At 33.4% G+C, this 19,194-nt stretch overlaps 1 protein-coding gene across 1 annotated transcript in view; it reads right to left on the reverse strand.

Moving 5' to 3' along the window:
- Positions 1-939: 939 nt before the first annotated feature.
- Positions 940-19,194, reverse strand: part of LOC101897366 (lipase 3) — a 96,560-nt gene continuing 78,305 nt past the window's right edge. The window contains exons 2-6 of the mRNA XM_059120776.1: positions 12,255-12,432; positions 11,980-12,191; positions 11,764-11,913; positions 11,451-11,609; positions 940-2,332 (exon numbers count right to left, since the gene is read on the reverse strand). Of these exons, the coding sequence (XP_058976759.1) occupies positions 1,613-2,332; positions 11,451-11,609; positions 11,764-11,913; positions 11,980-12,191; positions 12,255-12,432 (1,419 nt within the window). The 3' untranslated portion in view covers positions 940-1,612. The remainder of the gene's footprint in view (positions 2,333-11,450; positions 11,610-11,763; positions 11,914-11,979; positions 12,192-12,254; positions 12,433-19,194) is intronic.

A 19,194-nucleotide genomic window follows, 5' to 3' on the forward strand; every position in this document is an offset into this window, starting at 1 on the left:
GTCCGAATTTAAAAGATACAAATGCTTCGGCATATTTAGTCTTCTGACTTCGGCATAGCGTGTATGATTGGATTCTCCCATAAAAACTTTTAATTGTTATGCGCAGCTCTACTAAATTAGCAAAATGGTGTAGGGTATCATAAAGTCGGCCCCACCCGACTTTAATGCTTTCTTTATTGGATTTTACATGGATTTGTCTATAAATTGGTATATGTAGGTCATAATGGGTTCTAGCTCCGGTGGCGAAACTTTGCATGTATTTTGAGGATTTTACCACATTTTTTCACGGATTTGTCTGAAAATTAGCATTTGTAGGTCATAATGGGCCCTAGTTCATGCGCCGAAACACTGTATGTATAGGTCCACGCTTTGGTATAGCCTCCATATAAGGGTATCTTCCGATATTCGATATTTTGATGGTTTTTGTCACATTTTATCACGGATTTGTCTAAAAAATGGAATTTGTTGGTCATAATGAGTTCTAGCTCCGTTGGCGAAATATGGTATGTATAGGTCCACATTTTTGTATAGACCTATATAGCGGTACCTTCCGATATTCGGTATTTTGCTGATATTCGGATTTGATGATTTTCCCACGAATATGTCTAAAAGTTGGTATTTGTGGGTCATAATTGGTTCTAGTGTTTCCTAAGGTGGGGGGTATTAAAAATTCCGCCCGGCCGAACTTAATGTTTTTTACTTGTTAAGATTGTAACAGAATTTTTAGCGAAATTTTTTTTTTTTTTTGAAAATTTCCAAATTCATTCCAAATGTAGGAGGGTATTCAAAGTTCGGCCCGGCTGAACTTTCTGCTTTTTTACTTGTTTTTAATAAAAAGTTCGATCTGAACAATTTTGTCTAAATCGAATACGTGGTGATGAGGGGCTTCTTTTGCCTTAAGACCAAGAGCTCCGATTAAAAGATAGACACTTCTTTGCTCATTTTTTTATTGAATAAAAATATTCTACACATATTAACAAAAATACATTAAATTGTGTTTTCTGTCCTCTAAAACTAAAATTACAAACTAAGACAAAGCTTTGTTGGTTCTGTCGAATAAACAAAACCTTCTTAACAAACTAACGCTACAAATACATACACAACTTAAACAAATAGTTTCTTTTGTACATTAAACTACGACATACATTTACATATATAAATAAAGGACAATATAAAAAAAGGAAAAAGAAAGAAAAACAAGGACAAGTACAAAAACAAAGAATATAAATATATCAGAAATAGAAATATTGCAGAATCAGAACAGCATCCACAATAGCTCAGCATCCACATCATCACTGCAGAAGCGATGAAAATCAAAATCGAAAGAGACAAAGAGGCGAAAATAGACAGCAGCATCATAGATCATAGAAGTTGGTCATCACAGTCAATACGGTTTCGGTTTTTTTCATATAAAACACACAAAAAAAAAACAACAATAAATCAAAATCCCAAAAAACAAAAACAATGTCTGCGCCAAAAAATATTGCGGGCAATATTTTTCTTCCCGAGTCATCGGCAAAAAAAACGTTTTCAATTTGGTTTTACGGGTTTTTTTTGTTTTTTTTTTTTGTTTCTTCTTCTTTTCTTCCTCTTAACTTCCTTATCCGGCATTTCACACATTGCTCTGGACAGTTGGCGATGTCACGGCAGCTGCTGCCGCTGCTGGTAAATTATTTACACCTTGGTGGTGAAATGTCGTCGCCGCTTCAGTTGGCGGTACATGCATGATGGGTGGCCGGGTGACACCAACACCAACACCCAAACCTCCATTGCCATTACCATTCCCATTGAGTACCACTGCCGCAACATTACCACCACTACCAGGCAATGGCAACGGCAACGGCAACGGCATTGTATGCTGATTGTGGGCCAACTCTTGTCGCTGCTGCTGCTGTTGTTGCAATTGTTGCAACTGAATATTGACCAAATTTTGGGCATGTTTCAATTTGTAATTCTCAACACGTCTCAGGTTCCTCACCAGCCGATTGTAGACCAGCGTCTTGACATCGATGGCCCACAGGAAATCCAAATGATTGAATTTTTCCATTGGCACCAAATATTTGTCAATAACATGCGGCAGCTCACGTGCCAAACGATCCACACCCGTCGTCGACACCAACATATCGTTCATCGAATAGTAGAGGGCCACTGGCACTTTGACCTTGGACAAATCATAATCGGGTGGTGTCATTCGATTGTATTCCAGCTGATTACGCAAATAGCCACGATCGAATTTACTAAAGTGACCCGATTTCATTAGTTGACCGAAATGTTCCAACTGTTTTATCGATGCACCCGATGGTGTGTGACTCAACATAACGGGCAGCATGGTCTGAAATGGGGGAAGAAAAAAAGAAAAATTAAATAAATTTGTGACATAATTAGTGAGGGAGGTAATTTATGGAAAATACAGGGAATAAAACATTTAAATAAATATAAAATAAACAATGATGTGCGAATAAAATATAAATATATCGGTCTAAGGAATTTGAGGTCCAAGTACAAAACTGCAGAACTTTAATTTTTTACAGCCTTAGTCATATGGCTGATATATACCCTCTATATCATTTAATACGGCCATCGATTCGGCCATTATCATCGAAATAACGGTCTTAGACTCTAGTTCCATTTGAACCAAATCCGTTTCAGAACATTTGAGGTCGATCTTGGGGTGTCCGTCTGTCGGTCTGTCTGTCTGGCTGGATGGTGGGCACGATAACTCTCAAAGAGAGTATCCGATTTGGTCCAAACGTGGTACATCATCATATTTTTGTCCAACTTAGATCGAGTTCGAAGATGGGAACCATCGGTCTACTCCTTTTGGTACCTCCCCCACAAAAGTTCGAAATTTTCAAAGAAAATAATTTACCTCACAGAAAAAGAAAGGAAAATTCGAGTTTGTGCAAACTTTGCAAATCTCAATATTTTAATTCGTTCTAGATTGGGTACAAAAATGGACAATATCGGTACACTCCATCAAGTGCATCTCCCGCAAAGGGTCAACATTTTGAATATTTATAACTATTATAAAATGTAAAATAAAATTCCGATTGTCCTCAAATTTAACTCATTCTAATATTTTTTATTAACACAAGGTCTGGTGTGAAGGTAGAATATATCGGTCCACTCCTTCTGGTACCTCTTTCACAACGGGTCAACATTTTGAATCTCTTACAAAATGCACATATCCAAAAAACCAGATGCGAGGATGGAATATGTCAGAACACTACTTCTGGTATTTCCCCCACAACGGGTCAAAATTTTGAATAATGAAAAGTATTACAACATTCCATTTGTGTATCTCAGTATTTCTATCAATCAAAGATACAATTTAAATATGGGATATGTCGGTTTACTCTTTCTGGTACCTCCCCACACAATTTCAAAATTATTCACTATTCACTGTTAGTAACAACTCTGGAACCTGCGTACGTTCGTTGCTCTCACCGATTTTGCTATATGTTACACGATTTTTCCGATCTTATTTAAATTCATAATGGATTCCAAGCCAGATTCGAGCATATTTGAAAACACTTTCAAATTAAGAATGCATTTTAAATCGATTTGATCGAACTTTAGGTACCAGAAGTGACCTTTATGAAAAATTTCAGCTCTTTAATTTCCCCCATTACAAAATGTAATACCATTTACTACAATCATAGTACACATTCCCAAATCCACCTCATTCTCTCCCAACTATGCACCAACAGTGGGCTTCATATTAAATTTAAAAATTCCAGTTCTATCCTAACCGCCAATCCCAAATTGTTTGATATAATTTTCTTACACTCTCTACCCGAGACACTTGATACCATATTTCAGAATTCCAAATCTATCCCGATTTTGCATATTTCTCAACTACAGACAACAACAGTAATATCCATATATAATATCAGTATCTCAGCTCAATCTCTTCAGCCAATATCCAATTTAGTACCACGTAGCTAATACCCAATTTAGTACCACATTTCGAACAATTATAGTACAAATTTTCAAAACCATCTCCGTATCTCAATTCAAGATACCAACAGAGACCTCAAAATTTAGTACCATTTAGTACAATTATAGTACCCATATCAGAAATCACCTACATATCTTAAACACAGACACCAGTAATGACATGTATGTCAAATTTCGGGGTTTCAGATCTAATCCTTCACCCAATACCAAATTTAGTACAAATTAGAATTATTCGTACAATCATTGTACACATTTCCACCACATCTCAATTCCAGATACCTACAGAGGCTTCAAAATCAAATTTGAGAATTCCAGCCCTATCCTACCTACCCAATGACAAATTCAAAACCACCTAGTACTTTTCGAACAATAATAGTACATATCTCCGAAATCACCTCCATATCTTAATCACAATCACCAACAGTGGCATCTATATAAAATTCAGCTCTATCCTTTCACGTAAAAACAAGTTTAGTACTATTTAGTACTTTTCGTACAATTATAGTACATATTTTCATTACCACCTTCATAACTCAATTCCAGATACCAACAGAGACCACAATATCAAATTTGAGGATTCCAGCCCTATCCTTTTACCCAATATCATATTTAGTACCATGTAGTACTTTTCGAATAAATATAGGACACATTTCCTGAGCCATCAACTTTTCTCAACTACAGATACGAACAGTAATATCCATGTTAAATTTTAGGATTTCACCTCTATCCCTTTACCAAGTAAAAAAATTATTGGAATTTAAAATTTTCAATAAAATCTCCACTTCTTAGCCGCAGATACCAACCGTGATCTTAAAATCAAATTTCAGGATTTCAGCTCTGTAATTTCCCCCATTACCAACTTTAGTACCAAATTTAGTACTATTCGTTTATTTATAGTACATATTTTCTTCATACTTCAATTCCAAATACCAACAGAGACCTCAATACCAATTTTCAGGATTCCAGCCATAACCTTATCCCTTCACCCAATACCAAATTCAGTACCATTTAGTACTTTTCTTACAAATATAGAACGCATTTCCTAAACCACCTCCATATCTCAATTCGAGATACCAACAGAGACCTCAATATCAAATTTGACGATTTCAGCCCTATACCAGATATTGTACCATTCAGGACTTTTCATACCATTATAGTATAAATTTCCGAAACCACCCCCATATGTCTAGGCTACACATGAACAGCGACCCTAACACCAAATTTCAGATTTCAAGTACTATCTGACCCAAAATTAAAAAAAATTGCCTTCATCCATTCACCCCAAAATAACCTGTTCGGAATTTAGTACCATTTAGTACAGTTCGCACACTTAGTACACATTTCTAAACCATCACCTTCTACATAAATCTTTCTTCCTAGTCTTGATTTTCATACCAAATTTCATACTATGGAGGGTATATAAACTTTGTCATTCCGTTTGTAACTCCTCGAAATACTCATGTCAGACCCAACAAAGTGTATATATTCTTGATCAGCGTAAAATTCTTAGTCGATTTTCGACGATGTCCGTCTGTCTGTCTGTTGTAATCACGCTATCTTTCGAACGAATTGAGATAGAAGGCTAACATTTTGCACACATGTTTATTTTTCCAGTAGGCAGGTTAAGTTCGTAAATGAGCCATGTACGTCCAGGTCTTCGTATAGCGCCCATATAACGGCACCTCGCGATATTCGGTATTTTGATGATTTTAGCGACATTATTCACCGGAATTATTTCAAATTTGGTATCTGAAGTTTGAAATAGATACTACAGCCTAACACAGAAAATTGTCTGTGTAAGCCCACGTCTTCGTATAGCCCCCATACAACGGTACCTTCCAATATTCGGTATTTTGATGATTTTAGAGACGTTAATAACCGGAAATGTTTCAAATTTGATATTTGAAGTTCGTACTGGATACTACAGCCTGTGACAGAAAACTGTCTATGCTGGTCCAGGTCTTTGCACAGCTCCGATATAACGGTACCTCCGATACTTTGATGATTTTAGTTACATTATTTACCGTTTGTTTCAAGTTTCGAATTAACTTTAACTCTATCCGTGGTTTTTAGAACTTTACGTAACGGTAAGGTTTGAATTTCCAAAAGTACGAATTTCCTTTCCTGCACTCCATCAGTGACTCCCATTGCAAATTTCCGAATTCTAGCTCATTCCATTCATCCGATACAAAGTATTAAATTTCTAGTGCATTTTAGTAGTTTGCGTATCCTTTAAGTATGAACATCCAGAAAACCAGCCTTATCACACGCCTACGCACTAAAACTGGCCCTCGTGCAAAACTTCAAAATTATAATTCAGCCGTTTCATCTGAACATTGATTCTAGATCAGTCAGTCAGTTATTTCGCAACTCTTTTATATATATGGATTGGTCTGTCCTTGGAGAATAATTTTTGAAAATCAAAAACTGATATTCTTTCAAAAAATACTTCAAAAAATACTTCAAAAAAAAAAATGTTCCTCTAAGAACCTAAAACAAAGATGCATAAAAATATCCATTAGCAGCCCTATGGACGCTGTAAAAATAATCTTTGAAAATCCTCTACCTTTAATTTTTTAATATATTTTTAAGGATCAAATAACCAATTAATGCAGATAAAATATTGCATATTTTTTCCAAGGTTCAATATTAGTCTAGTTTATTGATCCATGGAAAAAATTAAAACCGGATATGTATATAAACCCGGTTTTTGACCAAAAATGTATTAAATGTATTGAAAAAATGTATTAAAAAATTAGAGATTTTTTTTTGGAAATATTTGAAATATTTTTTTTTGATATTTTAATATCCACTGAAAATTTTCAAAATTTCTGAGAGGATAGATTCTTCCACATCCCCTTAGAAAAAATAACCTTTAGTTAATTTCCTCACCATTTTAATGATTTATTTTTCGCTTTCTTTTATATATTGTTTTACAAATTTGAAAACAGCTCATTATTTAAAAACATAAATGTTGACCGAATTCGAGCAAACTGATAGCCACCACCACCCTGCCTTCTTTTGTAAATATTATGTTTATCCAGAAAGAAAAAGAGAAAAAAAACACCCATTAAGAATTATTAATGGGTTAACATTAGTCCAGCCAATGCCACAGGCTGTCGGTGATATATTAAAGGTCACCGGAGATGGTAATGACACTATCAGTTATGCGACGACACTTTGTGTGGTTTCCATAAGTCATTCGTCTCGTTTTGAAACTAAATCTGGGTCTAACAACGATCCGGTGGCAAATTTGGCAACAGCGGAAGGGTCGGAAAATATTTTGTCAGTAAACACTGTAAGGGGTCATGTTATGGTGACAATGTTGCGTAAACACACGTACTCTCGCACACACACACACACACTTGTCCAACAAAAACAACAACAGTTGAGTGTTTCTGTGACAAATATTTTCGCAAAGCGAGGAGGAGTGGTACAGCGGGATAAGGGCAAACACTTTATATGTATATGGATGTATGAACACATACCATTAGTTTATTCCCATCCACACACGCAAAAGCGGAAATTTCTGCTGACATTTAGTGGACAACAGCTCTTCCTTTTCGGGAACTTAATTTGTGTTGTGGTGGCTTTCGTAGTTGTGTCGATGTCTGTACAAGGACAACAGCGACTTGTAGGCAGTTAATTATTTGCCAACAAACAAAGGACAACAATCACTTCACTACACTCCCGCCATTGGCATTTCAGTGATAGAATTGCTTCAATTTGCCTAAATTGTGCGGTCCGCTGGGAATTTTTCATTACAGATTTTTGGGGATACAAGTTGGAAGAGTGGCAGTGGTAGAGAGATGGTGGGGTGGGGATGATCATCATACACATGTCTCAATTTTCAATTAGGAAATTGTGACATGAGAGTCAACATTGTCGTCGACACATGAAGAGGAAGTCGTGTCATGGATGGTCAAATGACACTTGGAAGTTTGAAAAGAAGACAAATTTAATTGAAGTAACTTTGGGGAGAAGAAAAGGGTAAGGGGAATCATAATTTTCCCAAACATCCAAATCGGTGACATGTAGTAAAATATTGATGGTCCTTTAAAAAACCTTGTTTTTCGTGTATATTTCGAAATGTTCCTAAAGAAAATTCTTAAAAAATCCCAAATTTATTGTTGAGATGGTTCTGAAAAAATATTCTTTAAAAAAATCCACGTTTATTGGCCGTATGGTCCTTGAAATATATTCTTTAAAAAAATCCACGTTTATTGGCCGTATGGTTCTTGAAATATATTCTTTAAAAAAGCCACGTTTATTAGCCGGATGGTCCTTGAAAAATATTCTTTAAAAAATCGACGTTTATTGGCCGGATGGTCCTTGAAAAATATTCTTTAAAAAATCGACGTTTATTGGTATTTTGATCCTTGAAAAATATTCTTTAAAAAATCCACGTTTATTGGTCTGAAGGTCCTTGAAAAATATTCTTTAAAAAATCCACGTTTATTGGTCTGAAGGTCCTTGAAAAATATTTTTTAAAAAATCCTCGTTTATTGGTCTAAAGGTCCTTGAAAAATATTCTTTAAAAAATCCACGTTTATTGGTCTGAAGGTCCTTGAAAATATTCTTTAAAAAATCCACGTTTATTGGTCGAATGGTCCTTGAAAAATATTCTTTAAAAATCCACGTCTATTGGCCTAAAGGTCCTTGAAAAATATTCCTTAAAAAATCCACGTTTATTGGTCTGAAGGTCCTTGAAAAATATTTTTTTAAAAAAATCCACGTTTAATGGTCCTTGAAAAAATATTTTTTTTAAAAAATCCACGTTTAATGGTCCTTGAAAAATATTTTTTTAAAAATCCACGTTTAATGGCCCTTAAATATTTTTTTAAAATCCACGTTTAATGGCACTTAAAAATATTTTTTTAAAAAATCCAAGTTTAAAGGTCCTTGAAAAAATATATTTTTTTAAAATCCACGTTTAATGGTCCTTGAAAAAATATTTTTTTAAAAACTCCACCTTTAATGTCCATTGAAAAAATATATTATTTTAAAAAAAGTCCACGTTTAATGGCACTTGAAAAAATATTTTTTTTTAAAGTCCACGTTTAATGGTCCTTGAAAAAAAATATATTTTTTTTAAAATCCGCGTTTAATGGTTCTTGAAAAAATATTTTTTTAAAAAACCGCGTTTAATGGTCTTTGAAAAAATATATTTTTTTTAAAAATGCACGTTTAATGGTCTTTGAAAAAATATTTTTTTTAAAAAATGCACGTTTAATGGTCTTTGAAAAAATATTTTTTTTAAAAAATGCACGTTTAATGGTCTTTGAAAAAATATTTTTTTAAAAATCCGCGTTTAATTGTCTTTGAAAAAATATTTTTTTTAAAAAATGCACGTTTAATGGTCTTTGAAAAAATATTTTTTTAAAAATCCGCGTTTAATTGTCTTTGAAAAAATATTTTTTTTAAAAAATGCACGTTTAATGGTCTTTGAAAAAATATTTTTTTTTAAAAATCCACGTTTAAAAAAAATCCACGGGAAAAAATATTTTTTTTTAAATGCACGTTTAATGGTCCTTGACAAAATATTTTTTTTTAAATGCACGTTTAATGGTCCTTGACAAAATATTTTTTAAAAAATCCACGTTTAATGTTCCTTGACAAAATATTTTTTTAAATCCACGTTTAATGGTTCCTGAAAAAATATTCTTTAAAAATCCACGTTTAATGGTCCTTGAAAAAATATTTTTTTAAAAAATCCACGTTTAATGGTCCTCGAAAAAATATTTTTTTTAAAAAATCCACGTTTAATGGTCCTTGAAAAAATATTTTTTTAAAAAAAGTCCACGTTTAATGCCCCTTGAAAAAATAGTCCACGTTTAATGGTCCTCGAAAAAATATATATTTTTTTAAATCCACCTTTAATGGTCCTTGAAAAATATTCTTTAAAAATCCACGTTTAATGGTCCTTAAAAAAATATTTTTGTAAAAAATCCACCTTTAATGGTCCTTGAAAAATATTCTTTAAAAATCCACGTTTAATGGTCCTTGAAAAAATATTTTTGTAAAAAATCCACCTTTAATGGTCCTTGAAAAATATTCTTTAAAAATCCACGTTTAATGGTCCTTGAAAAAATATTTTTGTAAAAAATCCACCTTTAATGGTCCTTGAAAAATATTCTTTAAAAATCCACGTTTAATGGTCCTTGAAAAAATATTTTTGTAAAAAATCCACCTTTAATGGTCCTTGAAAAATATTCTTTAAAAATCCACGTTTAATGGTCCTTGAAAAAATATTTTTGTAAAAAATCCACCTTTAATGGTCCTTGAAAAATATTCTTTAAAAATCCACGTTTAATGGTCCTTGAAAAAATATTTTTTTAAAATATTTACGTTTAATGGTCCTTGAAAAATATTCTTTAAAAATCCACGTTTAATGGTCCTTGAAAAATATTCTTTAAAAATCCACGTTTAATGGTCCTTGAAAAAATATATTTTTTTTAAATCCATGTTAAATGGTCCTTGACAAAATATTTTTCAAAAAATCCACGTTTAATGGTCCTTGACAAAATATTTTTTTTTAAAAAAAAATCCACGTTTAATGGTCCTGGAAAAATATTTTTTTAAAAAATCCACGTTTAATGGTCCTTGAAAAAATATTTTTTTAAAAAATCCACGTTTAATGGTCCTTGAAAAAATATTTTTTTTTTAAAAATCCACGTTTAATGGTCCTTGAAAAAATATTTTTTTTAAAAAATCCACGTTTAATGGTCCTTAAAAAAATATTTTTTTAAAAAATCCACGTTTAATGGTCCTTGACAAAATATTTTTTTTTAATAAACGTTTAAAAACGTTTGAAAAAATATTTTTTTAAAAAATCCACGTTTAATTGTCCTTGAAAAAATATTTTTTTAAAAAATCCACGTTTAATGGTCCTTGAAAAAATATTTTTTTAAAAAATCCACGTTTAATGGTCCTTGACAAAATATTTTTTTTTAATAAACGTTTAATGGTCCTTGAAAAAATATTTTTTTAAAAAATCCACGTTTAATGGTCCTTGAAAAAATATTTTTTTAAAAAATCCACGTTTAATGGTCCTTGACAAAATATTTTTTTTTTAATAAACGTTTAAAAACGTTTGAAATTTTTTTTTTTTTAAAAAATCCACGTTTAATTGTCCTTGAAAAAATATTTTTTTATAATCCACGTTTAATGGTCCTTGAAAAAATATTTTTTTAAAAAATCCACGTTTAAAGGTCCTTGAAAAAAATATGTTTTTTTTAAATCCACGTTTAATGGTCCTTGAAAAAATATTCTTAAAAAAATCCACGTTTATTGGTCATTGAAAAAATATTCTTTAAACAGTCCACGTTTATTGGTCTAATGGTCTTTGAGAAAATGTTCTTCAATAAAATCAATTTGGTCCCACAAAAATATTCCTAAAAATTCCAATTTTATTCGTTCTTGAAAACATTTTTTCCCGTAGTCCCTAAAAATATCCTTAATGGTATAATTATTACACATTTTCTTCTTACCTTATTAAGCTGTTCCGAATTGTAACCAGCAACCAGGAACAAAATATTGGAGCAGACATCCTGTGTCATGGCATTGTCATGACAAACCACCTGTGTTTGTTCGACAAGGAATTTGGTATTTGGCATAAATTCGGTGATGCGTAACATGCGTGTGGCAGCCTAATTTCGTAATTAAAACAAAAAAGAAAACAACGTTACTACATTCATATGTCACATATGAAAATACAGTGGAACATGGTTATAGCATATTAATTTTTTGAAAAACATATATATTCGCCATAACCATATCCACCTTTTGACCAACCATCCTTACCGTCAAAAAGTCCAAAAACAGTACCAAAGTGCGGAATAGGGGACTCTTCATATCGGCAATATAGGCAATGGGAGCCAAGGCATGCATTGATAAGATTTTCTGGGCATACTGTGGCTGTTCGGAACACAACACCCAAAAGACAGCCGTTCCCTACAAAACCAAAAAAGGTATCCAAATAAAACAAGGAATTCAAATAAATATTATTTTTGTAATCACCTGAGAATGTCCAATATAATGCAGTTGATCATAACCCGTCTTCGTCAGAATATAATCAATCGAAGCTGGCAGATCATATTTTCCCATTTCGTGGAAAGTAAAATCCCAAAATTCCATATAATCACTATTAAGGCTGGTGTGATTTTTCGAATACCGGTTACCACGAGCATTACCCATCCACACGTCATAGCCCAAATCGGATAGCATGTAACCTAAAAATTTAATTGAAAGGTGTATATAAAAGTTATTGTCGCCATGTGTTGCATGCCACTTACCTAACCCCGATTTGGGACCCATTAGCACCCATGTGGCCGATGTATCCAATATGCCATGCATTAACAGCACCGGTTGGGCTCCCTTTTTCGGTATCCGATGCATTTCCAGTATGTAACCATCTTTTGTTACTACGGTATGCGTTTCCGAGGGATATCCATATTTCCGTATTAATTTGGGCTAAAGAGAGAAAAAAAAACGAAAAGAAATGAGTATTTGAGAGGGGAAAAAGTTTTTTACCTACAACTACGTGAGAATTTTTAAATTTATGGCGATTATGTGAATAAAAGTTTTCTGGGTGGGTCCTTAAATACTTTGGCATTGCCCAGTCAAATTATTGGCATTGGTTTTCTGATAATGATAGAGGCTTTTGCCATGAAACAATTAGTGTTTGAATATTATCAGCTATTGGTGTAAACAATGTTCAATGATGATTTGTAATGTAAAAATAATTATAATTTTTTAATGACACAAAGTCATGATTTGGTAATTAATAGTCTGCCATGATAAAACTGCAACTGATTACATGTCAAATTAAGTTTTCTAACAAAATGTATGTAATGAGTTTTGTTCGTCAGTGGCTTTGTAGGATTAAGAAGAAGGGTTAATTAATTTTCAGTAGTCCTTGTTATACCCTCAGTCATATGACTACAGAGGGTTATAGAATTTGATACAACCAAAACGTGTCTCATCGATATTATGGTTTTAGACCCTAGAAATCCATATCCATATCCACTTTAGTATTTTTTGTTGGAGTCAGGTGCGCATTATAACTCTGGAGGGGAGTATCCGATTTAGACCAAACTCGGTATATCGTAATATTATTATTTTCACATTTAGATCGAGTTCGGAGATGCGGGGAGGTCTCGGCAATAAAGGTCGATATTTCACAGAAATTTATTTACTCATAGAATAGAAAGGATTTTCTAGGTCAGGGGCGAAAATCGACAATATCTGCCCACCCCATCAAGTACCTCCCCCACAAAGGGTCTTACAAAATGTGAAATAATAGTCCCATTCTCTTCCAATTTCGCTCACCTCAATATTTTTCTGAGTGTGAAAATGGCATTTACCGGTCCACTATTTCTGATACCTTTCCCACAAAGGGTCAACAAAATTTGAATAATAGTAACGCTTACAAAGTCTGAAAGAAGAGGACGATTGTTTTAGATTTCGCATATCCCAATGTTCGTAACATAAAGTAGCATAAAGTTGAAATATATCGGACGACTCCTTTTGGTACCTCCTCCACGTGTGGTAAAAATTACGAATAATACCAACGCTTATAAAATTTTGCAAGAATAGTCCGATTATTTTTAAACTTCGCATACCCCCACTCGTCCGACAGCTGTTAAAATTATTCCAGCGACAGCTCGTTATATTGTTTACAAGCGTACAAAAGCATTTTGGTGAGAATTTTCCATAAAAAAAGATGGAATTCTCAGCGTAATAGTGTGATTTCTTTATACAGGGTTGCCCATATTCGACGGACCCATCTGCCAACGCCATAACTTTTGACAGAGATGTCACATCGCTTAATGACATACCGCATTTGAAGCGTCAGTCCAAACAGATTTTTACCATGAACCAATACACGCCACGCGAGCGCTCTGAAATTTACATTCAACAGAAGAAGTCAATTGTGAAAACTCAACGTGCTTTTAAAACATTAAAAAATGTGAGAAGTGCGCCTTCTAAGAACACCATTAAGCGTTTATACGAAAAATTTTCGACTGGTAAGGCTCCTTCTAATCCGAAGAGGCCATATAAAAGTCGACCAAGGCGATCGGCCGAGAATATCGCTGCCGTACGAGCCAAATTCCAAAAAGTACAAGAACTTACACCGCAACAGAAAGACAATAGACTGAAAAGAGCTAAAGAGTTGCTTCGCTTGGCCGATAGTGGTGAACTGCCGAATTTCGTTTTCTCCGATGTGAAAACATTCGTTGTACAGCAGTTTGTAAACAAACAAAATGATCGCGTTTACTTGCTAAAGAGGTCAGTTGAAAATGTGCACCTTCGGTTGGCCACCAGAACTCAAGCGCAGGCCATGGTGATGGTGTGGGCCAAAGTGTCGATCACCTCAAGCAAGCGCTTCGCCAAGAATGGTCCAAAATACCGCAGAGCAATATTCGGACACCGAGTGACTGTTTCATTGGCCGTTTGAATGCCAAAATTCATGCCAAAGGTGACCAATTCGAAGAAATCTAAACTTATTCTAAAATTTGATGCTGTTTCCGACATTTTTTGCTTTCATTCAATACAATAAAAAAAATGTAAAAATTATGGCCTTTGACTTTGTTTCAGTTTTTTCATCTCACCCTGTATATCTTCCATAACCCTTAATATGAACGTTTTGTTAAAGTTTTTTGTAGGATGTTCTTTCCAGATCGGTTCAGATTTAGATAAAGCTCACATCTATAAGATCAGATTTCATGTACATTGTGCAATATCAGCAAATTGGGATAAATTTTGACACATTCAATTATTTATTTAGCCCTAAAAAAATATATCAAATCTGATGAATATCTGTTCAAATAAAGCCATAGCTCCGCATATATAACCAAAAATTTAACTCTCAATTTGACAAAATTTGAAGAATATGTACGATGATTTTACTCATAGGTTGTGGGTAATATGTCTATCTTATTCTAAAGAAACAATATTTTGGAATAGTTGCTACTTCAATTTTATTTCCAATGGCTGTTGAACCACGAAAAAAAAGGTGAAAATAGAACTGGAAAATTAAGGAATAAAAAATATATATTAATTTGCCGAGCCGGAGTATACCTTTTTTCCGAATCCAACTCCGACGCCATCAGAATTGTTCGGTTCCGTGGCTGGAGCCCACATATCTGTACGCTCTTAATTCTGGTATTTTTGAATGTTTCATTCCCAACAACAAATCAATGAAAATGCAGATGCTTCGAAAATGAAGATGTTACTCCTTTCAATCAACAATTATTGAGCAATCAGTCAATCGCATATATTTTTCACCATTCCTCAGATCATCTGCGGGTCTCTGGAAATTCTTCGCTGGGTTACATGGCTAGAATCTTCCATTACCTTCCGTTTTCAAATGCATTTATTATTGACTTACGTTTTTATTTAATTCGTTTAACTCTATTTTTTGCATTTCTTTTCTATTCTCTTGCCGCTCACTTTCTATTTGACTTTCATTTACTCTGATTACTTTGCTTTAATTAGAATTGCATTTGAAGTTAGTGCGCGTGTTAAGTCGTTCTTTTTCTTTTTTTCGTTCTTTTGGTGGCCTGAATTGCACGATTTATTATTGTTAGATATTCTTCAGTTGTAGTTTTTTTATTTAACCCTTTAAAAGACAAGATGGATATTTTTACACTAACAATTATGTAATGGGGAAAATTCGGTAATGTGCAACGAACATTAGGCCCAAAAATTAATTTTGGCAGACTTGAAATGGACAGACAATGGCAAATCTTTACGCTCCTAGAAAAAATTTCCTTTAAAATTCACACCACATTTATTTTCTAACCCCAAACAAATCCACGTTTATGGTTTTAATAATACCCAAAAAATGACAAATATAAATAATAAATAATAGCAATAAATAATAGTTATAAAAAAGCGATTATGGCCTGTAATGGTCTTGGAAAAAAAAATCTTTAAAAATTCCACGCCTATGGCCTGTAATGGTCTTGGAAAACAAATCTTTAAAAATTTCACGCCTATGGCCTGTAATGGTCTTGGAAAAAAATCTTTAAAAAATCCACGCCTATGGCTTTAATGGTCTTGGAAAAAAATCTTTAAAAAATCGACGCCTATGGCTCTAATGGTCTTGGAAAAAATTTTTTTGAAAAATCCACGCCTAGGGCTCTAATGGTCTCGAAAAAAAATTCTTTAAAAAATCCAATCCTATGGCTCTAATGGTCTTGGAAAAAAATTCTTTAAAAAATCCACGCATATGGCTCTAATGGTCTTGGAAAAAAGTTCTTTAAAAAAATCCATGCCTATGGCTCTAATGGTCTTGGAAAAAATTCTTCAAAAAATCCACACCTAAATCCAAGGCCTATGGCCCAAATGGTATTGGAAAAAAAATCTTTAAAAATTTCACGCCTATGGCCTGTAATGGTCTTGGAAAACAATCTTTAAAAAATCCACGCCTATGGCTCTAATGGCCTTGGAAAAAAATCTTTAAAAAACCCACGCCTATGGGTCTAATGGTCTTGGAAAAAAAATTCTATAAAAAATCCACGCCTATGGCTCTAATGGTCTTGGAAAAAAATTTTTCAAAAAACCCACGCCTATGGCTCTAATGGTCTTGGAAAAAAAATTCTATAAAAAATCCACGCCAATTTCTCTAATGGTCTTGGAAAAAAAAAATCTATAAAAAATCCACGCCTATGGCTCTAATGGTCTTGGAAAAAAATCTTTAAAAATTCCACGCCAATGGCTCTAATGGTCTTGGAAAAAAATCTTTAAAAATTCCACGCCAATGGCTCTAATGGTCTTGGAAAAAAAATTCTATAAAAAATCCACGCCTATGGCTCTAATGGTCTTGGAAAAAAATCTTTCAAAAAACCCACGCCTATGGCTCTAATGGTCTTGGAAAAAAATTCTATAAAAAATCCACGCCAATTTCTCTAATGGTCTTGGAAAAAAAAATCTATAAAAAATCCACGCCTATGGCTCTAATGGTCTTGGAAAAAAATCTTTAAAAATTCCACGCCAATGGCTCTAATAGTTCTAGAAAAAAATCTTTAGAAATCCACGCTAATGGCTCTAATAGTCCTAGGAAAAGATTTTTAAAAAATCCACGCTTATGGCTCTAATAGTCCTAGAAAAAAAAATCTTTAACAAATTCTTTAAAAATCCACGCTTATGCCTCTAATAGTCCTAGAAAAAAATCTTTAAAAAATCTACGCTTATGGCTCTAATAGTTGTAGAAAAAAATCTTTAAAAAATCCACGTCTATGGCTCTAATGGTCCTAGGAAAAATCTTTAAAAAATCCAAGCCTATGACTCTAATAGTCCTAGAAATCTTTTAAAAAAATCCACGCCTATGGCTCTAATGGTCTTGGAAAAAATCTCTAAAAAAATTCTTTAAAAAATCCACGCTTATGGCTCTAAGTGTCCTCAAAAATATTTTGTTTGAAAATCCACGCTTAAGGCTCTAATAGTCCTCGAAAAAAATTCTTTAAAAAATCACCCTAAAAATCAGACTTCTTATTCCAAGTCTCTCTAGAAGTAGGGACCTCATGCCAAGCGTTTTGACTTTCCTCCTCTCATTTTGAGTTGTTTAAGGGTTAAGCTTCTATGTAATTTACATTTCCTTCTTGTTAGAAATTTCTAATTGTTGGCTGTTGCCCTAAAGAATCTAAACGAATCGGTTTTTACTTCGTTAAATGAACTTCAGGCAAACATACAACCAATGAATAACAAAAAATCGTTCGGCGTGGATAACGTGTCAAATTACATCATCAAAAAATTTCCGACGAAGGCCTTGGAGTATATGACAATATTATTTAATAACTGTATAAACAACGGTTATTTTCCAAGAGCTTGGAAGATAGCAAAACTTGTTCCTATAAGAAAAAAAACTGGAGACAGTGATATTAATAACTTAAGACCGATTTCACTTCTTTCAAATCTTGGAAAATTGTTCGAAAAAATTATTAAGGAAAAAATGGATGCTGAGTTGAGTGGTCCTTATATTTCTCAATATCAATTTGGTTTTAAGAAGGGAAATTCAACAGTTCATGCTCTTCTGAAATTCCACAAAAACGATGCACTGTGGTGGTGTCACTTGACGTCGAAAAAGCCTTTGACAAAGTCTATCACAATGGTATTTTATTCAAAATGATTGAGATTGGTTTTCAACCAACAACAGTGAAGCTTTTTAAAAGCTTTTTCGACGAAAGAAAATTCTATGCTCAAATTGATAACGTCCTGTCATCCTTTTGTGATGTAACCTGCGGCGTGCCGCAAGGATCCATATTAGCACCTCATTTATATAATATATCCATATACGACTTTCCCCATGTATTTGATGGATCCAAGGGTTTACTTTATGCCGATGACTCTCTTCTCTACGCTCACGATGAGTCCCCGTCAGTTGCTCTTCAACATGTCTCGTCGCATCTTAACCGAGTGAAATTTTTTTATTCGCAATGGGGCATTAAAATTAATGCCACAAAGAGTAAAGCAATTTGCATTAGAAATGCTTCCGGAAAATGCAAATATACTGTAGTGCCGGAAAGTAAACAGTTAGAGCTGCATTTGGATGGTGATGAAATTGAGTTCACTGATAACCTTAAATACTTAGGAGTTAATTTCAACCACCTTCTAAAATTCAACAGACATGCTGATTATAATTTAGAAAGAGCGAATCGCATTAAAGGTGCATTTTCAAATTTATTTAACAACAAATTTTTATCAGTTAGAACTAAATTATTCCTCTACAAAGTTAGCATACGTCCTGTCCTTCTGTATGCCTTTACTATTTGGTTCAACATTTCTCCAACCACGATGAAAAAATTAGAAGTTTTTGAGCGGAACATTATTCGGAAATGCTTAGGTCGAAATTTTCAGTCACTTACTAAGCGATATTCAAATGAATTCATTTATTATGAGAGCAAAATTACACGACTTTCAACATATGCACTTGATTTGATGAAGCGATTAGTAGAAAGACTTGTCGATTTCAATGGGTCTATTTTTCAGGAAATTTTAAACAGCGAACGTGAATTTAATTGGACGAATACGAATTATCTTTCCGCCTTAGGAATAATTCAAGGAGGGTCAAATTCATCTGGCCAAAACTTTTATTCTTACTCTACACCTGGAACACATAGGGGGTAGTTTTTTTTATATAGTTTAAGTATTCATAATTTTAGTTTAATTGCTTTGTTTTGGTTTTTTTTTTTTCTGTAGTTGTAAGTCCTAGTTATAAGTACACATCAA

Source organism: Musca domestica, unplaced genomic scaffold, assembly GCF_030504385.1.
Source record: "Musca domestica strain aabys unplaced genomic scaffold, Musca_domestica.polishedcontigs.V.1.1 177, whole genome shotgun sequence".
NCBI lineage: Eukaryota > Metazoa > Arthropoda > Insecta > Diptera > Muscidae > Musca > Musca domestica.